At 47.1% G+C, this 24,326-nt stretch overlaps 1 protein-coding gene across 4 annotated transcripts in view; it reads left to right on the forward strand.

Moving 5' to 3' along the window:
• The window catches only part of SHISA6 (shisa family member 6), a 283,910-nt gene that overhangs the window by 40,512 nt on the left and 219,072 nt on the right, over nt 1-24,326 (forward strand). For all 4 annotated transcript variants that reach the window (XM_065852717.2, XM_065852716.2, XM_065852718.2 and 1 more), the window contains one exon: nt 17,938-18,033. In XM_065852717.2, coding sequence (XP_065708789.1) covers nt 17,938-18,033 — 96 coding nt within the window. The remainder of the gene's footprint in view (nt 1-17,937; nt 18,034-24,326) is intronic.

Below are 24,326 nucleotides of genomic sequence, written 5' to 3' on the forward strand. Positions count from 1 at the left end.
GTGGATATTAGTGCTCCTGTTAAGGGGTTTTGGTTAAAATACCAATCTCCTTCTCTTTCTTGCCTTCATCTCTTTTTCACCATTCTCCTTTCTCATGTCCCTTCTTTTGTCTCTCCATTCTGTCTTTCCTGCTACTCCCTGGCTATACGATAGAAACGGGAGGGAATTGTTCAGATCTGCTCTTCGATCTGCTGGGATCAAGTCGGAAAAGTCAGTGGAACTGCCTGCTGTGTTTTACAGTCTAGGTCTGAAACCGAGGAGAGAGGGAAGGATGAGTTAGGAAAGAACAGAAATGCTAAGTCTCAGCACAGATCAGAGGGCACCATGTTGCCATCCCCATTGTACTGAGCCTGGGGACAGTAACATTGGAGTCACCCTGCCAGCACCAGGAATTCACCTCTCCAGCTGCATCCAGCTTTCCTGGTTGAGTCCATGTCCTTCAGGGTTCATTGTTGCTCCTGGAATGAACTGATTCTGGCAACTGATTAGGGCAACAAAGATGCTGAAGGGAGTGGAGCATCTCCCGTGTGAGGAAAGGCTGAGGGAGCTGGGGCTCTGGAGCTGGAGAAGAGGAGACTGAGGGGGGACTCATTCCTGGGGATCAATATGGAAAGGGGGAGTGTCAGGAGGATGGAGCCAGGCTCTTCTCGGTGACAACCAGTGATAAGACAAGAGGTAATGGGTACAAACTGGAACACAGGAGGTTCCACTTAAATTTGAGAAGAAACTTCTTCATGGTGAGGGTGGCAGAGCCTGGCCCAGGCTGCCCAGGGGGGTTGTGGAGTCTCCTTCTCTGCAGACATTCAAACCCGCCTGGACACCTTCCTGTGGAACCTCAGCTGGGTGTTCCTGCTCCATGGGGGGATTGCACTGGGTGAGCTTTTGAGGTTCCTTCCAACCCCTGACATTCTGTGATTCCTGGGAGCAGAGTGCCCAGGGGGTCGAGGAGCTTTGTCCCAGGGAAGAGGACATTTTTTCACCAGAACAGCACACTTTGTGACTGGCTGGTTTTCACTAAAGGACCAAGGCTCCCCAGGGACTCGCTCTCCTGCAGCAGCAGGGCTGGAGAACGTGCTGGGGGCGGCTGCAGCACTGCAGGGGAGGAAGCTGCCCGTATTTCTCAGCGCTTTCTTTGCTTTTCAGATACAATTCTGGTGATGATGATGATGATGCAATATCTACAGCTCTAATTACTCCATACTTTGAGGGATAATCAATGGCCTGCAGCATCTGCATATCAGTATTGCAGGGTCTGATGCTACGAATCTTTGTGCTATGTGTAAGCCAGACTCTGTCCCGGTTCTCTTGTCACTTACAGCCGAGCAGCATTTGCATCTTAAGGCCTGGATTACCCACTTTCTTCTCCTTTGAATAACATACAGAAATCAAGATACACAAATTTAAGCAGTTCATCAACCCAATTTCCCTTCAAACATGAACGGCCAGGGGCTGAGCTATGGGCGTATCTGGTGATCTCCCTCCTGAGCCACCTGTACAGTCATGAAATTCTTGTGAGGAGCCTATGACAGAGTTATAGATCAAATTAGGTTTTCCCTTCTGTATTCCCAAAGCACAACGGGACCATTGACAGCTCTGGCCTGCTCAGATCTGCTCTCTGCTCTCCCGTTTGGCTCTGGCAATGGCCACCTTCTCCTTCACAAGAAGACATAGAGCCAACTGGTGCCAAAGGGTGGTAATCTGCCCTGCTAGGAAGATCATGGCTCTGTCCCATAGTGAAAGTTTATAAAGCACAGGCTCTTCTGTACTTCTAAAATCTTTGGTTAGCATCCAGTATTATCGGGATACTCTGGGCCCCCAAGGGCAGTTTTCCTTGGTGCTTTCTCCAAATCCCAGCTGTGGAGCACTGTGACTTGTCCATGCTGGCTCCTGCCCTTAGGGTAGGACCAGGAGGTGAGAATCTCTTTAAGAACAGCAGTTTTGTTATGTTTCTCAGTATCTATTCTTTCTTGAGCTTCATTTTCCTTTTTTCCTTTTCCCTTCCCTCTCCCTTTCCTTCCCTCTCCCTTTCCTTTCCTCTCCCTTTCCTTTCCTCTCCCTTTCCTTTCCTTTCCTTTCCTTTCCTTTCCTTTCCTTTCCTTTCCTTTCCTTTCCCTTCCTTTCCTCTCCCTTTCCTTTCCTCTCCCTTTCCTTTCCTCTCCCTTTCCTTTCCTTTCCTTTCCTTTCCTTTCCTTTCCTTTCCTTTCCTTTCCTTTCCTTTCCTTTCCTTTCCTTTCCTTTCCTTTCCTTTCCTTTCCTTTCCTTTCCTTCCCTTCCCTTCCCTTCCCTTCCCTTCCCTTCCCTTCCCTTCCCTGATTCATGGCTGTTTTCATAGCAGCTTCTAATCCTCTCCCATACAAACCTGGGAGCATTTACTGTGGGCGCTTCTGGACCATGGGGCTGTGCTTAATTAGCTCAGCAGGTGGGGTGGCTTTGACCTCTCTGTTGGCTGGGAGATGGTGTTTGTGTGGGAACATACAGACGTGGCTGTGCCTGGGCTGGTCCACTTTTCAGCTCAGAAGCAGAACGGCAGCTCCTCTTGCTGTGTCCAGCTGGTTGGGATAAGAGCAGCAGAAAGCTCCTGGAGGGTTGTGGGAGTCACTAGGGAGAGTTTATTGGTAAGTCAAAGGTGTTTTGGGGAGACGGGCCTCTGTTTTGCAGTAGAATGGGCTCTGAGTGACCTCCATCATCTCCTCAATCAAACAAACGTTATCACTGGCAGTCAGAGACAGTCTGACAGGGCTGATGTTTGTGAAACAAATTACCAAGCAGGACAGTGTTTGCTTGTGCTGCGGAAGTGCTGCTGTTCTGCTGAGGGCTCCTCACACAGCAGGAAAGTCCTTTTTCTCTGCCACTGCCCTCAGGTGCTCATTAGCACAGGGACTGTTCTCAACCAGCCACTGCTAATGATCATTAAACAGGACAGGGACAGGATGCTCCACCATGGCAGATGTGGTCTCAAAGTGTTAATTGTAGTCTCATGAGCTTCCTTGTCACTGTCCCTGTAGCTGGTGTCTCCTGCGGCACCAGAGCGAGAGCCGGGAACAAAGTCAGATTCTAAATTGACCCCTTGCTGCTGATTCCCAAATGAGGATGCGTTAAGTGTTTCCTAAGTAGAACATGACTTGTGTATTGGGTATGGCAAGATCTTTCCTAGGACGTTGCAGGCTGATCAGTAACAGTGCTTTAACCAGCTTGTTTAAGGCAAAACAGTTTGACACAATTTTCTTCCATTTACAATCATTTTAGAACTTACCTGAATGGTGATATTAGAGTAAGAACGCACAGCCCAGGAGATCCTTGTACATACATCCCTTCGCAAGAGGTTCCTGCCGGTCTGGGAGCAGAGACACATTCTCTGTCACCTTCCTGCCCACTGACTTTCCTTGGCCTGTCCCCAGGTCAGCACAGAGCCCCAGGAGTGTCCCCTGCTGACGGGGTTATTATTCAGTGCCTCTGGCTTTCTGGACACCTTGGCTCTCCGACAGCCTCTCTCCCCACCGTTTCAGAGCCCAGCTCCGTGCAGGACATGGTGCCTGAACTCCAGTGCTGTTTGAGTACCTTGAAGTGCAGGATGTGCCTGGAAAGGTCTGCTCTTTGTGCTTTTCACAGGTTATTCCTGTTAGCGGTGAATACTTTCAGCTGTGTTTCTGTAAGTAGTTTCCAGGAGTCTGACTGAATGGTTTCTTGTGATCAGGAATTCTTAGTTTCCCCAGTTCTTCCTCTCCCTTCTGCACTTAGCTATTTCTTTCCTTAGCCACCCTTTCATGCAATTCCACTACTTTTCTCTGAGTAAGAGTGATACCTATGCCGTGAAGCAGACACTGGCATGGCTGTGGTGACCAGAGAATTTTGCAATTGTTAGAGAATTTCTCTTGAAGTTTGGCCTAAGAGCCCCCACTCCTTAATCCCCTTCACCTTTAGCATCTTAGGTAACTCAGTTCTCCCACTGAGAACTGGGATATGTGGTCGAGGGGCTCCCAGGCTGTGGGTCCAGCTTGTCCTGGCAGAGATTGGGAGCAAACACCTTTTTCCAATCTCCTCTCCCTGCTATGGAAGCACACGGCTCCTGAGGGGATTAAAGAGCATCAGAATCAAGATCTGCAGCACAAGGCCAAGGGGGGTGTGCAGACCTAATTTCACTGGAATGGTATCGGAGACAGATCTGAACAGCACTAGTAATACATATCTGACCCTTGCAAAGGCATTCAGATATCAAAGAATGTTTATCTCTAACCTTAAAGTTCCTACTGGAGACAATCACTCCTTAGTATTTTCCCTCCAGCTGAGAAAAAGCAGCCTCTACCTTCCCTTCTGCTAATACCCTTGAAGCCTGTGTGCGGTGTGATCAGCCCTCCCTTTGCCCTTAATCACTTTCTCCCAGCCTATATAATTAGATTCCATCAGGTATTGCATCTAATTTTTGAGGCGCTCCCAAAGAACAAAAGCCAGTTCAGTCACAGGCGAACAGAACAAATTAATTAGAAGGGGAATATTAGGCCCTCTCTAAATTAGATCAGCAAATCTCCAGCAGGAGCGGCGCGGCTGGGCTGGCGATGATGCTGCTCCCTTCCTGAGCAGCTGCTTGGTTCCAGAGGTTGCGTACAGCGTTCAGAGACACAGCGTCACTGGAAAGTGGATTAGGCTTGGAGCAACCCATGTTAAAAGGCACTCCAGGGCACAATCTCAAAGCACAACACGGGGAATTGGTGGCCTTGTGTCTCTCATTAACGACGGTACAAGTTGTGCCATTAGATTGCTTCGCTGTACTTGGGGAATGTCGCCCTGTCATATTTCTGCATATCTAACCCCAATAAAAGTGGATGTTACTGGAGTGTAGAGCTCTGCATAGTGCTGTTTACCAACATTCCTCCTAGCTATGGAGGTCTTTATGAGTAAGCGCTGGAATTATCATATAAAACCAGATCAAATACCCAGAAGCCACTCTTTATGAGCATTTACGAAAGTAAACAGACGGCACCGGTACAACTTCCAGCTACCTCTAGGAATGTGCAATCTTGAGGAATTGTCAACACAGCCACCTGTTACACAGCGAGCTGAGGATGCAGATGGTGCTGGTGGCCGTGGGACGGCACCGCGCGGAGCTCGCTGTGTGTGCCCCGGGCTCCCGGTCCTGCACAAACAGCCTCCACGCTCCAGGAACACACGTTTTCACCCCTGGTGCGGGGCCAAGTAGAGGAAACAAAAATCCAATAGAGATAAGGAGGAGCTTGTGGGAGGGGGATACAGTCTCCTGAAACAATGCGTGTTGGTTCAATACAAAGAAGAGGTTTTAAAAACGAAACCAGTCTCGTGTGTCCTGCCCTCAGTGGTGGCAGAAATGTCTGGTTGTTAATGCACCTGCAACTCTACCAGACATTCACTTCTCCTCATTTTCCCTGCTGGAAAGAACCTGCTGAGCTTGTGAGCTTTCTACACGTGTCTGCACCGGGGAGCCCTGGATGCGCTGCCAAGTGCTCGAGATGTGTCCTAGTGACTCTGTCTCGTGCAGTTGGACGTGGCCATGGTACTGTGGTTTCAGTGATTAATAAATGGGCAACTGGTGATGATTCATAGAATCATAGAATTGTTTAGGTTGGAAAAGATCTTTAAGATCCTCAGGTCCAACCATTAACTCAACATTGCCAAGTCCACCACTAAACCATGTCCCTAAGCACCACATCTACATGACAAAAAGCCATTTCCTCTTGTCTTATCACTTGTTACTTGGGAGAAGAGGCCGACACCTCCCTTGCTACAACCTCCTTTCCAGCAGTTGTAGAGAGTGAGAAGGTCTCCCCTGACCCTTCTTTTCTCAAGGATAAACACCCCAGTTCCCTCAACTGAGGACTTGTTCTGTAGACCCTTCACCAGCTTCACTGTCCTTCTTTGGAATCATATGTATTCCCATATGGAATCCTCTGGCTTGCTTACCTTCTTTTATAAAGAAAATAAAGCACCAGCAGAAGAGTTTCATGACAGAACCATTTTAGACCAGGAGTCTGTAGGAACTTGCTGTCCTCATTGTACCGTACCATTTGCCGTTCTCCTTTTAGCCAGTCGGTTTTTCTCTATAACTTTAAAGGTGTGACAGAATTTAGAGAAGATCCAGAGCAAATAGAGAGTTCATCTGTTTATAGCTGTACCCTGAATGGACAGGAACAGACTAAAGGTATTCTTACCTTAGTGCAGACGGCTTAATACCGGTGAGAAAATAAGCTCTGGGGCTCCGTGTGAGAAGACAAGACGTGGCTTGGAGAGCAGAGCATCTTTGAAGTGTTGTCTGTGTGCATGTTTACCCTTGGGGCAGAGATATCCCAGCTACTGTGGATTTTCCGTTTCTCATGTACCTGGGCAAAGTGCGGTGCTTTATCCACTGGGTCAAGCACTTTGTCTCCCCTCATAGATTCTTCCCGTTTCCGTGTCCAATGTGGTTCCTTAGTAAGTTGTACGTTATTGCATCTTTCAAATGCGTTTTTCCCCCATCTTAACCAGAAAAGAAACCCCAAACTTTAATAACAAATTCTCATTCTTTAACGGCAAACCTGTGTTTTACATCCTCTGCCTTTTCTGTTCCTAGTGCTAGGACCAGGCCCTTTGGAAGGTGACTAATACACTAATACAATGATTTCCTCTCATTTTATCCCTGGTCTCTCAGAGATTTCCTGAGATCTTGTGCTTTAAGGACTCAGCTCTTCAGACTTGAGATATCAGTGGGTACATTCCCTTTAACTGCTCTACCCAGAAGGAAAAATGAGTCGTCCTCATCCTTTTTCCCTGAAAGCCATTGCGCAGCGTGCAGGCTGCAGTGTTAATGTGCACGTGGGCCATGTCTTTCTAAAAATTCTGTTTGTTGAGAAGTAACTTTATAAGCCAAGTGCATTTGGGGATTGTATCTGAAGTTTTGTAGCTTCTTTATTCAAGAAGATTATTGTAAATGCAGACGTTTTCAAGATTCCTGGAATTAATATCTTCACATCAAATTAAAGCTGCTGTTTTAAAGTCAGTTAAGCATGCACGCGCAAACCAGTTTCACTTAGCTCTCTCAAGAGATGTAATTACTTGGAAATTAAGGGCTGAAGTTGCAGAAGTCCATGCAACACAAAATCCCAACAGGAGGCTGGGAAGCCTTGCAGTTTGATTCTAAGATCATGCCATCTCCCTTATCCTCTGGAGACGTCGGGTTTTCAGTGTAATTTTGTAGCAACATGGTCATCTTCTTTTGCAGAAGTGGGTTTCTCTAGTGTATGGGTTCTTGACATAATTTTCTGAGTGCTTGTTGTAACAGAGCAGTAACTCTTTCCTGCTGTTCCGCTTGCTGAATCAGACTGCAGAGAATTGGAAAAGCACTCGGCACTTCCCCCAGGTTACTTTTCCATGTAGGCAATTGCTGCTGTTGCCGTGGGAAGGCCGTGGAAAGGTGCATCAGCTGCATTTTCCTGGAGAACCAGATCCATGTTTTGGTAAACATAGCAATGGAATGTGAGGTTATTGATAAGGACAGATTCACATCTTGTGAGAGGGGCAACGAGAAACAGGTGACCAAGAAACTGATCAACAGAGTATAACATCCCATTCACGTGAATACTTCATATAAAAGTGGGAGATCACGAGGATCTCGTCCATTTTGCTTATGGCCGAGATTAGGAGAGGACCTTGCAAGTTGTCCCTGCGAACTGAGGCCCAGTGACAGACTGAATCCAGCTCCGGTTGGCTGCAGAGTCCAGTCCAGGACTTTGGGTGCTGGCTCTGCAGTTGCTGGGACTTTCAAGATTGGTTTTGTATATTTTGTATTATTTTCTCTATTTTATCAGTAGCATTAGTAAAACATTTTTAACTTTTCCAGCTCTCTTCTCTCTGTCCTTCTTTCCCTCCTGATCGCCTGTCCTGAGTGGGAATGGGGAGAGCGGGGAGCTGAAGGTGGGGAGAGGAGGTTAACAATACATCTACCACCGTTTTATTGTCACCCCGCAATCAAAACCCTGGACAGTGTGACATGGTGGGACAGGCTGTGCAGCCCAGGTTCGTGGAGCTGGCCCTTACCTGCCTCATGTCACCAGGGAGAACACGTGCACCATGGAATTTAACTCCGTTGCAGGGAGAGCAGACAAGATATTTATGAGATAATTAATTAAGATGGTTTCTCTAAATGTGTCAAGCAAAAGATTTTATGTGCATCTAAGCTGGCAGTTTCTCTGGCTGGAAACTTTTAAATTTCTTCCATACCGATCTGGGAATTAGTATTGGGAGATGGGAAACAGATTTATGACCACACTTCATAGATGCAGCGTTGCTCGCAAAATACTGTATAGCCAAAGGGAGCTCGCCTCCCATGTGGAGCTGAAAGTGTACTGTTAGTTATTTAACATTTTAACACTCAAAACACAAGAAATAGGTGCAACGGTGCTTGTGCTCTTAGTTCAAGTTAATACAGAAAGACTCATTTATTTTGCCTTTAAAATGGATCTATAAAACCTTGGGTCTCTGGGGTTGTGCTCACTCTTCCCATGTCTCCCTGGTTGGGTCGTCAGTTTGTCACCAGGGACAACCTGGCTGTGTCAGCCAGGTTAGGTGACAGGCACGGTGTTGCTGCCACAGCTCAAACAAGCCAGAAGCAGCTCGGGTCCGGGCAAGCCCAGACCAGCCCCACGACCCCACGCTGCTGGGTCAGTACAAACCCTGTGGGTTTTCAGTGGTGACAGCAGAAGTCATATTTATTGGGCTGCCACAGAGACACCATTGAAACACAGGAGAGCAAACCCCTGGCAGCCAGCAGAGCTGTGCACTTACTGCAGCCACCACGGGGTCCGTGATGCTCAGGAAATGCCATGGAGACAGTGGCTACTTTGATGGTGCATCTCCCACTGTCTGCTCTGTCACCCCCTGCACCTACTCCCTGGACATTTCTTCCAGGGAAGTGCTGTGGTTTTGTGTTTTCCTCTTTTTTTTTTCCTTTGTTTTTTTTGATGCTGTTAAGTAGGTGGAAACAGGAGCCGAAGCCTGAGAGATGCGCTGTCCTTCCTCAGGTGGGACTTGGTTTACATACAAATAAATACTTCTGTCACCAAATTCCCCTGGTTCACAGGCCTGCCAGCATGCAGGGATCCGGGGTCAAGTACACTCCCTATGTTATATTATACCATATAATCTAAGACCCACCTGGCAGGGATCAGAAAAGCCATAACCTGGTGTTTAGGTGCTTGCCAGGAATGAAGAGGCACGGCCTCGAGTGTTTGTTGGCAAGGAGAGTAATTAAAACTCCTTCTTTTGTGAGCTGGGTGGGCGAGCGAACCACAAAACTGGATAAAACTGTATACACATTACTGTGAAAACCTTCAGCGTTTAATTGTGACTGATACTCTTTGTATAGAATAGTTTAAATCAACCCACAGTAATTGTTTCCTTGCTACAGAATTCAGCAGGATGATAAAACAGTCCTCGGTCTCTATTATGTTTCCCTGAGAGGGTGTTATGTGGAAAGCAACAATGTGTGAGGACTAGGGATAAGTGAACTGATTCACGGCCTGGTAAAAGCAAAAAACAAAACAAACCAACAAACAAAAGCCAACAAAACCACACCAAACAGAAAGAACTTTTTTCTCCCTTTCCCCTATTACCAGTGGGAGAAAACTGATTTTCAGTTACACTGGGCTGTTATGCATCTAAGACTGCTCTGAATGGGAGCCCCAGATCTGTTTGGTTACTCATATGTTTGGTAGTGGCTTTTTTGTATTTACTGGGCAAGGATTGTAACTGGGTGAGTTTTCTATGGAGATATTTCTCAGTCTTGATTTGCTTGTCCATTCACTGTGTTTTACGCATTGCTGTGAGTTGCACACAGGATGGTAAAAGGGTCCTTATATCCTCAAGGGAAAAAAATCAGAGTCCCTTTTCCTTCTTTTTTCCTTCCATGCGAAGGGGAATAGCTTCAGTGGAGCATCTCCCTTATGAGGAAAGGCTGAGGGAGCTGGGTCTCTTTAGCTTGGAGAGGAGGAGACTGAGGGGTGACCTCATTAATGTTTACAGATATCTAAAGGGTGAGTGCCAGGAGGATGGAGCCAGGCTCTTCTTGGTGACAGCCAATGGTAGGACAAGGGGTAATGGGTACAAACTGGAACACAGGAGGTTCCACTTAAATTTGAGAAGAAACTTGTTCCTGGTGAGGGTGGCAGAGCCTGGCCCAGGCTGCCCAGGGAATGAGCTTTCGAGATCCCTTCCAATCCCTGACATTCTGGGATTCTGTGATTCAGCACAGGAATGAGGAGTGCAGAAATCCGAAAGCCTGTTTGTGTGAGCCCCTCATCCCTGATTGCATGAGGGGGAACATCCATGGGGTCTTTTTATTCTGCTGTACTGTAAAGGACTGTTCCTGCTTTTTTGGGGCTTTAGAGCAAGCCAAGACACGCGTGTGTAACTCAGTTCAGCTGTGCACTGATGAGGAGCAGATCACAGGAGCAGAGTTGTTTTCTGCACAACCCAGGTACTTAATTAGGTTTTTCTGCTAACCACCACATGCAGCCGGAGCCTTGGAGAGGTGCTGTATTTTATTTTCCTATCAATTTAATCCTCTCACTTTGAAAGCGTTTTTTATTTAGACGTCTCAGCAGGATATGAACTCATCACTGTATTTCTGTCATCCCCGATGCGTGTTGCCGGCGAGACCTTTTAGACCTGCAGTCCTGTATTTTACTTGCACGTAGTCATTTTTTTAAGTTAACAAAATCTAAACATGATATTTCCAGAAGTCTCTTACAGCTTGCTACAGCTTGCAGGGGGGTTGCAAAATCAAGGACAATTGCTATAGTTAACGGAGTAAACAATTAACAAAAGATGTTCCCTTGGCCACTTACCAGGAAGACCAGTGCAGGTTTTAGCTTCGCTTTCTATATCTTTTCCAATGCCAGAAGGATACATGAGTACGACCTGGACTCATGCAGCAAACTGCACTGGGCTTGGGTTGGTGTGCTGTGCGGTAAGTGGGCATGCTTTTGGCAGGGTTGCCAGTTTGGACTGACAGAAACCCGGTGCCAGGAAACTGTTCCCCGTTCTTGCCATGTTGTGGGAAATGTTCCAGTATGCGTCATTGTCCATAAAGCCCAGCTTTAGGCCAATAGTTTTACTTGAGAGCTCCAGTATTCAGTCAGGAATGGTAAGCTTTTACCCCTCGTGGTTGTAAAGAGGGCTGGATGATGCGCTGCAAATGCCCTCTGAACGCTGATCAAGCTGAAGTCACACTAAAATAAATGAAAAGGAAAAATAAGGATCTCCCACTTTTCAAGTTGGAACGATCCTCTTGTTCTGTTTTGAACCCAAAGGTTCCCCTTGATTTGGGAGTGATCCTGGTGTGAGTTTTTACCGTGTTTTCTGATGCACTGGGTGGTCAGACTGGGAAGACCTTGCTGGGGCCTGGACCAGCCGATCAAACTGGTCCCAGTGACACAGGCTGGCGCGGCTCATGGTGGGTGAGACGTGTGTCACGGAGGCACCCCGAGGTTCGTTTAAGGGACAACAGAGTCCAGAACAACTTTTATTAAACCGGTGAGAACCAGGGTTTTAGCACTCCAAAAGTGACTTGAATACAGGTTTGGATATCAGTTGAGGAAAATTATTAAGGGACAGCAACTAATAATTCGGGAGGTCCACAGTGTACATGCACGTGGCTTCACCAAAAACAATACCGGAGCCGCCCCTGAGTCCGGGAGGAGCACACACCTGCCTGAACATGGTGTGGGATTATTTTAAAGAGATACACGTACTCGTATTGAGTACGGAAGGTGTACACTCACAATCCTGCGAGGCTAAATTTATAATACACTTGCAATCCTGCGAGGAGAAATACACGTGCAAATGTGTACGGAACATTACACGTGCTTATGTGCAAGCACAGGAGGAAAATACACCCACGATTCTGTGAGGATTAATTTATACATGTGCTCGTATTGGGCACGGAAAGTACGCGTGCATATGTGCACGGAAGGTATAAATACACTCCAATCCTGCGAGGGTTAATTTCACTCACCCCCGTGGCGGCGAGGCAAGCGGAGTCGCCATCCCGGGGAGCTCTCGGCGGCACCATCTCGCTCGTGCTCCCAGAGACCCGCGGCAATGGGCGGAGTCTCGATGACAGTCCCGTTTTCTATTGGCTGATCAGATCTGACTGGGCATTCCAGGAGCTTCTCTGCACCCCCACCCTGGCTGTGGGTGCCCCTGAAGCCTCCAAACATCCCCACACTGGCCGCGGGTGCCCAGCGGCTCCCTGGTGCCTCAGCACTCCCTTCTCCTTTCTCTTAATGGCCTTGTCCAGAGGGCTCCTGAGGCCAAACAGAAGCAGCTGTCAGCCTCAAACAGCAGAGAGAGAGAGGGAGATGTGTCTACTCCTTTCATGATCAAGGAGAGAAGGGGGTTCGCATCCTGTCACAATACGGCTCTGTCTGCTCAGGTGAGGTGTTCGTTCTCTTTCAAAAAATCACAAAAAACTTGGGGACCTGTGGGGGTTCCTGCTGGGCTGTGGACATGGAGGCAGGCGAGGAGATGGACAAGGCCACCCCTGTCATCTCCTCAGCACAGGTGGCCCCATGGGGGCGGTTTAAGGAGGGTCTCTGCGGTCAGCACTCGCATGGGATGGAGAACAAGGGGGATGAAGCAGGGAAGGACGTGACAAGGGCCTAGCGGGAGGAAAAGGGAGGTAAAGAGAGACACTTATTTTGAAAGCGGGTGTAATTATGGGTAGGTTATCACATTATTAGGACAGGGTGAGTGCAACTCAGCTCTCCTTAGCCCACCACTGTGATTTAAGCTGAGCAGTGTCTGTAGGGCATAGAAAGTTATTATTCCCTGCGCTGATGTGGACTACATCGTGTCCATGTCTGGCCGCTTAGTGCTGACAGCTCAACCTGAGCACCACTCAACACTTTCTAGTTGCTTTTTATATTTTGTATGTATGTTTGCATGTTCAGGATAGACAGTGATCCCGGATCTGTGGTATTAAACCAGAAAAAACACACTGTGAGTGTGTGAGAGACCCTTACTGGGCCTTCATTCTGACAAGTGTGAGAGGTGCCAGCTGGCTCCTGTTTGTTTGGGGTTTTTTTAAGAAAGAAAACAGTAGTGTTTCAGTGGCATCCCTTGGGTGTCTTTTCTTATAATTGTGATCTCTGTTAATCTGCACCCCATGCTGTGGTAAAATACCCGGCCTGCGTGCAAGCGCTTCCTTCAGTGGTGTCGCCCACAGCCATGTCTGATAGCCACCAATTTCTGCAATTAGACTTTCCTCAAGTTGGGTTGGTTTGTGTGCTCGCTGGCTGCCCTGTGCCCCTCCAGCCCCAAGAATTCCTCGGTTTGGGTCTGAGTGGTGCCTGCCCTTGCAATCAGAGATGATTGTGTTTGACCGACAGGACAGGCCGATGCAGAGCAGCTCAGCAAACACCTTACAGCCATTTTGGCAGCTCATGGCGTTTGTCTTGGTCTGCTGATATGTGTAAAATAACTCCAGTAAAAATCCCGCCGGCACAGATGAGCAGCTTCAGAGGCAGGTAGGCCGTGGGGGGGGTTTTCTTCCCCCTAATAAGTTTGTTTGGTTTTTGGTTTTGTTTGTTTTTCCACAGAAATCTGTCTGAGCATTTTCCTGCTGAGGAGTTTGGGTGTGGGGTGTAGTGTTTTTATTGGGGTTTTTTTGGTTGTTTTCAAGGAAATTTGGGACAAGGATGAGGTCAGAATCCCAGAGTGTATTGGGCTGTCCATGGCAGTCCCTGTCGCCTGGCTCAGGATGATGTAATCCGTACTCAGTAATAACGTTTCCAAGAGGTAGATAACAGCATTTTAGTTCAGCTCTAATAATTCTGTTAAATCAGAGCTGGGGTTGTAATTGCTGTTTGTGACTGAGTTTGTTCCATATGTGTGTTATGCAGGATGCCATTGTAATGAAATGTTCCCTCTTTGAGCTGTATGCCCTAAAGAATATGCCTTTATTTTGTGGCAGGCAAAACATGCATCTACTTTCTGCCTCTGCTGTGCCTTAGAAGCAAAGAAGAGGGAAAAAAAAATAGTCAAGTTTTGCATTGTTTCAATTTATTTTGGAAATTTTAAGTTGTATGTTTGTCTTCATTTGCTTTAGTAACACACAACCTTGCTGGAGTCCTGTTCATTTCTTTTAATGAAGAAGTCTGCAAGCCTGTGTGTGTCTGAGGGTTTATATGCATTGGAGCACATGGATACCAGTATGAGCGAGAAGGAAAAGTCTCTCCGAGAGAGTCACACATGGTGCTCCGAGGCAGCATTTTAAATTTTATCCTTGCCGTGAGAAACAGACCTTAGAGATGCAAAATCTCCAGAGAAATACTGTATTAAAAGATAGCAGGTTTTGTGCCGTGAGATCAGGCAGGTGGGTGGCCGCTTTGCTTCGGAAGTAGCGCGTGTTGTCAGACCCCATCGCCATCAAATGTGGCTTCTGTGCGGCGCGGTTCATTCACAGGCACAGGATGCAGGGGAGTGTGGAGGGAACACTGGTTGTGATCTTAGCGACCAGCAAGCACAGGAGAGAGTTAACACCTGCTAGGAGACCTGGATATGGAAAACTGACAGCCGGCAGCCAGTTCGACCCAAAGCGGGAGCTGTAAAAGAGGAAACGTGTGCTGGGAGCCTGAGGACGAGTGTGGTGGGCTGAGCTGCCTCGCTCGCCATGCTGATCTGCTGCTTCTTGCTCTATCTGACTTCTTTTATGTCTCAGATGCTGCCTCTGGGTCCTGGGTTTCAGCTCCCTGGCATGGAATGTCTTGCGTGTGCTCGCAGGGAATACAACACCAAAAGGCAGCTTTGCTCTGATGCGATCTCCCGTGCGGGAGGAGGGAGAGCGATGTGACAGCAGGGACAAAATAGCCGTCAAACTGTCCCCACCTCATTTACACAGCAGATTTAGCTCATAGACCTCCGTTTTTTGTGTGCTTAGGGTTCTGCAACAGCTTCGAGTCACCACCCGGCCCCGCAGGGCAATGAACACACCGCATGGGGCTGGTGCAGCCTCCAGCTCTGGCTCAGGGGAACCCTGCAGGGTTTCAGAGACCCTTTCTGTCTGGAATGGCAGTCTGAAAATCTGTCCGTTTACACTTGTTTTTTAAGAAATCAGGCAATTTTTAGCTCTCTTGTTATAGAGCAAAATGCCCAGCTTCAGCCTGGGAAAAGCGAACACCTTGGGTAAGCTCCAGGGGCTCCTTCTTGCCCACAAGACAGGCGTCTCTATCTGCAGCCGAGCTGTGGCTGAACCCCCTTTGGTGAGGGCCGGTCCCTCTTCACCAGCTGCAGAAGAACTGCTCACACAGCTGGAAGGAGAAGGGAGGAAAACAGCCCCCATGGAGACTGAAACAGGGATGTTTTCGGGTCTGGTGTAACCCTGTTTGCACTCCCACTGCTCTGCGGCCTCGTCTGCTTGTGCTTGAGCTTCTTCAGCTCTGCTGTGGCTACTGGGTACACGTGTTTTGGAAAGGGAGCGTTCCCTTCCAGTGTGAAATGTCTCAGGGAAGAAGTGTTTTTCTATGAAAAGGTTTGTTTGGAAAACAGCACCTGAGCATGGCCCAGCAGCAGTGCCCAAGGCTCTTCTGAAAAGTAAAAGCTGCATTTCTACGCTGCAGAGCTGAGAGAAATGATCACAAGTCATCAGGAATAAAAAAAAAATGTCTGTAAAACAAACGTACCATCCTGTAATGTATCTGTAAAAAGGAGAAACTCATGCCACTTGAAGTCTAAAAATTCAGGTTTCTCATGGGGAAACAAAACTCCTGTTCAAATGCTAATGGGTTGTTATCACAGGAATGTTTTAATTTAACTTCTGTGTAATATATGAAGGGGCAGAGCAAGGTGCAGAGAGCAAGCGGCTGATGAATGATCTTCAATCTGCCAGTAAATGTTTGCGTTTTCTTTTTTTTATATACTTCCCCTTCTTGATCTCTCTCTTAAACCCATTCTCCAAAGGGACACAGAAAAGACAGCTGATTTCAGCTAGAGGTAATAGCACATACTTGTGTGTTTCTTTTCCCCTTGTTTAAAGCGGTACATTTATGGCACTGATGGAGGGTCAGTCCCTAGAGCTGCTGGCCCTGAGAGCCTAGCAATTGGCAGCATATGAGCAAATATTGACTTACTGGAAAGAAAAAATCATAGAATCATGAAATCATTTGGGTTGGAAGAGACCCTCAAGATCATCGAGTCCAACCATAACCTGACTCTGGCATTAACCCATGTCCCCAAGAGCCTTGTCTATGTGCCTTTTAAATATCTTCAGGGACGGTGACCATTAAAAATAAGTGAGGGAAGGGAGTGGGATGCTTTTTCTATTAGGTAGGAATAAACATTTTTAGAAGTCTCTGCATCGTCTGCCTGCCACACGTGAGCCCCCTCTGAGGATCTTCAACGTGCTCTTGTGGCGGCAAAGTCAGTTTTAGGCTCTCCCAGTGTCCTCCCTGAGCGAGCAGTGGGGTTTGGAGCCTGCTCAGACCCATCGCACGCAGAACAGAGGGACATTGGGGGACAATTTCGACCGCAGGGTGGCGCTTACCCTCAGCCCACTCATCTGCAAGGTGGACTGTGACGACAGGAGTAATGGCCTGCAAAACCAGTCTCAGCTGCTGGGATACCATGGTGAGAATGACCGGATGAAAAGAGCAGAACTTTGCAGACTGATGAGATTTCAAAGTCTCTGTTCCTATCAGTTTTCACAGCGTTGCCAGGGAGCCTGAAAGTGTGTGAGAACAAACGGCATTTGGTCTCAGTGTTTGAAAAACAGTCAAGGGCTGTAGCATCTGTCAGGGGCAATGCCAGCCAGCCAGAACGTGGCCCCGGGCTGCATTTCCACCTGCATCCCTGATGCCCATTTGGGCCTCCCCATCGCCTCCTGACTCAGCTCTGCTGCTCAGGACCATCTGCCGTGCTGGACCCCCAGCCACCACGGCTCAAACCGCGACGCATCTGCTTGTGCAGAAAGGAACCGAGGAGCCGGAGACTTGACGGGGAGGGAGCTGCATTCCCAGCCCCTGCGGCTGCCTTCCTCCCACCCTCCCACCTCGCTTATCTTTGCCTCTTTCTAAAATAAAAGGAATAGAAAAATTAACAACATGAAAAAGGGAGGAGATGATAAAGAGTATCTGAAAAATTATCTATGTACTCATTTCAGAGCTTTGCATGGTAACAGGGAGGCAGAAGGCCTTTTTCTTTATTAATAGATTAAAATATTAAAAAGCTGGGTGTCTTCTGAACCTACTCTTTTGTCATGGTCTGATAAAGCTCCTGCAGTCTTCTGCAGGAGACTGTTGCACTTGAGAAACTATCCAGGGATGCCGCTTAAGGACCAGAGCAAATCAAAGTTTTCTGTCGTACTGTTAATGGGGACTTGGGTCCGGCCTGGACAAGAGTGATATTTGCACCTTTGCTTTTGTGCTAAGACAAAATCTCTACCAACAGAACATAAATGCTGTCAGGAGTCTGTTTGGAATTGGGAAGAATCAAAGGCACCTCTCTTCTGATTTCCTTTAACTCTGGAAGGTTTGCGTGAGACCAGTTCCTGGGCTGTGCTGCTCCAGCAAACCTGAGTCTCAGAGATTGGGGTATTTGATTTGGCATATCAATGGTTCCCCTCTCAGAACCTGATAATTCCTTGGCACTTATCAAAACATGCAATTGTTCTGCTTCATAAATCTTCACCCATAAAGCAATGAGAGTTCGATGCTACTATAACTGGTATGTTCTGTTATACCCTCCGCTTGCCAGTGATAATGGAACCATGTGGTGGGGCCTTGGTACCCATAAATGAGGGTGAGAGCGGGGCTATATAACATATACGTGTGTTTTTATATATATATATATATATATATATACGTATATGTGTGTGTTTATATATATATATACACACAGAGACAGCAGATAAAGGCTTCTTTGTTTTCTTTTCCTTGGCAGGTCACTATGGAAAGGATATTTACCGAAGTGGAGGACCAGATCTCCATAATTTCATCTCCTCCGGGTTTGTCACATTAGGAAGAGGACACACGAAGGGTACAGTGGAAACAATTTTTTGCTAAATAGAAAGATTGTTTTAAATAAAAAAAACAGCTATAACTCAGAAGCCGGGTTCTAAGTGCTATGAGATAACAGTATTGGACTGCAGTCAGTGGGTTTAGTGTAGCAAATATTGCTGCAGGTAAAATACTGTGCTCCTGGCAGAACCTTTTAAATCCTAGCAAGGGAGACAGAGGGAGAGCGGGGAGTCAGACAGCCGGGCTCCAGCCTCCGCTCTGACTGTGCAGTTCAACAATTTATACTGCTTTTTGTTTTCCTGGGTGCATGGTTGCAAACCACCATTGTGCTGCTGTACTTACAAAGGGAAAGGGAGGGAGCGCAGTGCTGTCCGAGGGCAGGCAGCGAACACCGCGAGAGTGCATTTCTGGATTTCTTTTGTTTGACTTCTGGGCTTTTTTTTGGGGGGGTATTATGAATATTTTATAAAATGATTTCTTTTTAGGTCCTAAAACATATCTTTTATGTGTTCATATAATCTGTGATATAATGTACAAACGTGAAATCACAAAAATATACATATACTGCTCTATGTATGTTCTGTGTATATGTACTGTATATAAAATATATGTTGAGAGACAGTTGTAGCTATATTAGATAAGTAACCGTATATCCCAGGAGTTGTGGTGACACAAAAGCTGTGAGATGTGACTCCAAGTCGCTGGTCACCAGAACCCCAGCTGAATGTTCGTTGTATGCCGTTGTTGCGTATTTGGTGAGTTGTTATAGTGTACGGTGAGACGATGTTTGGAGCAGCTTTCCGTTCACACCACCCCCTGGCAGTGGGTTGTGACACGGGGAGTGCAAAGCATGTGCCGTGCTGGTGCTCGTCTGGTTTTGTGTCCTGCTGACTTCTGAGACTGTTGTACATTTCTATAGATGCAATGTATGTGGAGATACCTATATAGACACAATGTACTGTATGTGGAGACGTGTCCATGTGCTCGCCTGGTTGAATGCACCTGTGTTGTTTCTGTGGATGACCATGACTCACAAGTTATTAAAAGACCTTTCTTTATTTCGTACACTTCCTGCACTTTTTCAAATTCTCCGTTAAGTGTCATCCGAAGCAGTGTTGGTCCTGTAGAACTGTCAGAGAAGAAACAAATATATGTATATTGTCTGTGTATGTCTGTGTGTGCTTAAATAAAGTTTACTGAGGCTGAGGCAGCACCCGTGGGACTTGTAATACAATATCCTGCGATTCCAGCCTGGCACTGCACCGGTGGAAGGGAAGCAGAGAAAACCACCATGAACCTTCAGGTGGGCTGGGAACCACACTGGTCCAAAGAAGGACTCATGGATGGCGTTTCACACAAGGTCTCCCTCTCTCCTCCCCATCCAAAAGGAGTTTTACAGTCATGCCGTATCCCATCGGGCCTGACAGTGTCTTTAGGTAGCCAGAGAACCCCTGTAGAGACGTGGTCTGCAGGGTGGTGTGTCCTCATAGCCTTCAGCAAGCACATGGACAACCCCAGGCATGGCCGTAAAACCTGCCTCTTTGTCTCGGACATTTGAATTCTCTTCAAGCAGTTTTCTGTACAATATTCTTTTCCCATTTCCTTCCCAGATAAGAATAAAACCTCCTTTCCATCTTTAACTGAAGAGTCTCAGGGGATCAGTTCTTCTGGAGACGGGGCAGTGGTTTTCACACCTTTTCCACTGGCTTTGCTGGGAGCCCCGCAGGGAACATTTCCTGTCCCTGAGAAGGTGGGAGCAGTGGGAGTCCAGGCCCTTCATAAACCACCTTTTCCAGCAGCCGGCGGGTAGGCTGGTGCTTTCCAGACTGAATAAAAAGGCTTTTATTATCTGAAGAAATTATATCTGTTTGTGGACATAAAGGAATGGATTTGCCTTCGAATTTGATTTTCAGTTGCCTGTAAATTCACATTTTATTTGAACAGTACCATAATGTTAACTTCTAACTTTTTAATGGTAAATTCACACGCCCACTCATGACTGTTGCAAGTGATTAACATCCCAGCACATTCTGCTGGGAAACTGCCTTGTTTGCTTGTGCAAATGTGGAGATTTGTCTTTGTCTGCGATACGATTTGATTGCCTGTTAGTGCTGTGAAACCAGGGACTTTGGATGTCACAAATGACTTAGGGGCTCAATCATTAGGATTGTACCCGCTATAATGTGATTATTTCTGGACATATTGCACAGTATATTTCTTGTGTTCAGTTTGAAGTGGCAACCCAGCTGTACGTGTGGACAGGAGAGATGAGTGCTCCAGCAAGGGTTACAGTCCTGAGCTTGATCTGGGCAGCTTCACGCTCAGATTTTGTTCTGTTTCAGTTCCAGTGCATGTGTGAAAATCTCTGCCTCAGCTACCGGTAGCCAGATAACCTCGTGCTGCCTTGTTATACCACCGTGGAAGAGGGTTTTGCTTCTAGACTGAACAAAGCCAATGAAGTTTATCTCAATGTTTCTTTGCACTGGGAGACACATTTTTGGTGTTTTCTCAACTGTCTTCTGGGCTGTGGCAGAACTCCAAGTGCTGAGTAATATTTAGGAGCTAATCTATTTTGGGCAGAAGACAAAGATGCGAGACATGCTGAACTACCATGGATACCAATTCAGCATATTCACATGTCTGACATCCGCGAGCCCCGGCAAGATTGTGATTTATGATTCTTACATGACACTGCATTGGGCAATGCATCACCGCCTGGCATTTAAGTCTATAAAATCACTACGTAGTGTGTTCTTCAAACCATGGCTAAAGACTGCACTGTCAGTCTGCCATGATGATCTAGGAATGAATCCAAAGTCTTCAGGCCGTGGAAAGTCCCCATGATGAGACACACGGCAGGGCTGATCTCAATTAACACTAGAGAGCTACAAATTAGACATCTTATTCTGCGGTAGTAGCCTTCAGCTTAATGTAGAGACACCTGGGAGGCACAGCATGGAGCAAGCACCCATGTGGGTGTTCAACACCAGTGAGTGAACTAGTCTTGAAACTACTCCAGATCACGATTGTTGAATTTGCAGGGGAAAAGTGTGATTTTTTTATATTGGTTTTTCATACTGCCCTCAGACTTTGAACATAGTTCCCCAACGGAATTAGGCCCCTTGCGTTTCACCTGACAGCAGTAGAAAATCTGTAGAGCAGATGATAAGCTCACTTCATCATTAACAACTTATTTGTTTTCCTGGTAACTCTGAAACTTTATCAAAAACAGTGACGACTTCACCGGAAAAACATAATTTCCTGGTTGAACTGAGTGCGAGGGGATGGGGAAATGAGTCAGGAGGAATATGGGATTTTAAGCTTCTCTACTGCAGGGTTATCTCATAGGGAAAAGCAGGACTTTTCCTAAAATCTACTAGTTTCTTGTAAATTTGTGCCACGTCCTTGATGAGGTGCAGAGGTCGAACTGCAGCTTGAAAAGCGTGTGTGGAAAACCTAGGACGAGTCAAGTCTCTCTAGAGCCCGACCAAGAACGCTGTCAGAAACGGAACCTCTCGCTGTTGGTTCAAGGCTGAAAATCCTTTCCATTCCTGGATTCTCTGCGAGATGTGCTCTGAGTCAGCGCATCTGCGGGAGTCTCTTTTCTTCAAGTACCGCACTAAAATTTGCACTAAGGATGTTCTCCAGCAGTGCCAATAGGCAGGAAAAAGAAAGAACCATATAAAGTGGCTGTTAAAGCCTGACGACGTTGCCTCTGGCATCTCTGGAGCTGCACCAGCATCCTGCCGTGTGGGCAATGTGAAGATGATGTTGGTATAGAGAAGCCAGCCTGGTGACTGAGCAACAGAAGCTGCCCGTGGTCACGTTTTGTCTTGTGATATTTGGTGCAGATGTGGCAAGATTTACAGCCTGAGTGTGGGATTTGCCTGCCTGGGGCTCTGTTCTCTCTGTCATGCAGCACGGTTGTAACTCATGCGTCCTCCAAGGGGTTCAGGGCTCTGTTTTGGTGGGACGGCTGTCCAGCCTGAGCTGGTTTCAGTTGAACACGTGTCTGGCGTGTGGGAACACAGTGTATGTCCTCTAGCAGGAGCTTACACCCAACTAGACACCATATCCCCAGATACAGCCTCACCCTGTGCCGTCTCCTGATAAATATCCCACTCCCTGTTACCTGAAATGATGCACAGCATCCACACACAGGCAGAAGAGAAAGTGGGAGGTCAGCTGTTGCTGACTTCTTGCTTTCATACAGTTGATAATATCTCATATATAGCAGCTTTTCTTTGTGCATATTCAAAAGGAGCAAATTGTTCTTGATGTAGTCCCACCTTAGGAAATGGTCACCTTTCTCTCCCAGGCCATGTACATGAGCTGCTTTGAGGACAGACAGAGCATATACCCCTTGGTGCCAGAGCAGTGAATGATGTCTACAGTGTGGGTTTGAGGTTCGGAAGATGCACGGGGTTGTGAGAGTGAGAGAAGACAAGGTGATGTTGGGATGGGAGGGAGAGCTCTGGGGCTCGAGGGAACAGCTGCCTCTCCTGGCTCCTTCCCACTCGCTTGTCTGTCTATGGGCTCTGATGAGCTGGGGGAGATACCTCAGCACTGACCTTCGCCTCGTCGGTGATCACCTCCTGGAGATCCAGACCACTCCCAGTCCCACACTGGGCTCCCACAGTCACCCTGTGGGCCAGTACCAGGAGATGGGGGGCCTGATGTCCATAGGGTCACTTAGGCTTATTGCAAGACAAGTTTAAAGAGTAAAGCAACAACTTGCTTGATCTGGCACTTTAACACTGGTGTTTGTTGATAAGAGAACCTCCTGCAAAGGTGAATGTGGAAGAGGACAAAGGCAGCTCTAGATTATACTTAGCAACCGAGATCTTCCCGAGCCGCTTTGGGGTCTCAACCAGCTGAGGTGGGCGGCAGCTCCGCTTTCACATCTTTATCTGCCCTGGGAGCTTCAAAGCTTTCCCAGCACGGTGTCTCTGCCGCTCCCGCTGGAAGGTGATGCCTTTCCTCTGTGTGGAGAGAGGAAGCACAGAGGAAATGACTCACAACTACGTCTGTGTTTGCCCAAGACAGAATTGCCAGGTTCGTGTTTGTGTGACTCTTGCTGATGATCACAGGGCTGTGGGACGTCCCGTGTCAATATGAGGATCAGGTCACTTCTTTCCTGAAATGTCTTGATCTACCCATCCATTATGTTCCCTCATTTGCACATTCTTCCCACCTTCATTGATTTTTCTGCAAGCTGGAGAATATCTGTGACAGGCTCTGTGTTTTATAGATGGCATGTCTGTATGCAAACTAATCTTTATGCAGATACCTCAGTGGATTTGTAATATTCAGCATGCTGCAAGCTCTGCGTGCAGACTAAAGGTGCTACAACATGGTGTAATGGGATCGGGTGTTCACACTGGCTGACTCCACTTCCTCTCCTGGTACATGTTGTGTGTATTCCCCTTTTACACACATCGCTGTTGTCTTTGGAAACCCCGAACTAAACCCCTTTTACAAACATCAACTCAGGAGCCAGCAGTTTTACTGGTCCGTTGGCATGTACATATGATTCAGAGGAGGAAAGAGATTTATTAATGTCATCATCATGAGCAGTTTGAGGATTTTGATTCCTCTCTCCAGCAGGGCCCTGGTTCCCTGCTTGTCGTGGCTGCTTCCCTGTCGCTTGGCTGGCAGCCTTGTGTTCCAGTTTCCTTCCCAAAGTTCTTCATACCCTTGTTATTTTGGGGTCTTGGATTACCTCTGTCACAATCAGCTTCAGCCCGGCTACAAAACACGCCGTGAGTCAGCTCCAAGATGGGATTTACTGCCTACCCCTGTCATTAATAATCCACGCTTGCAGTAGACTCATTAATACAGGGAAAAGGAGAAGTGTAAGGGTCATTTTGTTTCATACCTGCCTCTGTGACATGCCATGAATAGATTATGCAGAAATGGAGGGTTAGGTGTGTTGAGTCCCTTTTCTCATCAAACACTTGTTAGGCGTTTTGTATCAATGGAGAGATGTCAAACCACAGCCTGCTGCATCCCAATGAATCATTTTATGTTCATTCCGGATAATATCTAATGATTTTGATGGCGTCTTGCTATGTGCGTGCTAAAGGTCACTTGCATTCTGATTCTAGATTAATTTCAACTGTTGCATATTCTGACACTTAATTGTATTGACATGAAAATAGGATCATTGGGATGTAAAAACTGCTTCACATCTTTGCAGAAAGATTCCATTACGCAATAAGGCATATCAGTCCCCTCTGAATTATTTAATCGATTTCAGACACGACCATCCATTTCTCAGGAGAGTCTGGACAGGTCTTTTTTTTCAGAGCC

This window comes from Patagioenas fasciata, chromosome 18 (genome assembly GCF_037038585.1).
Source record: "Patagioenas fasciata isolate bPatFas1 chromosome 18, bPatFas1.hap1, whole genome shotgun sequence".
NCBI lineage: Eukaryota > Metazoa > Chordata > Aves > Columbiformes > Columbidae > Patagioenas > Patagioenas fasciata.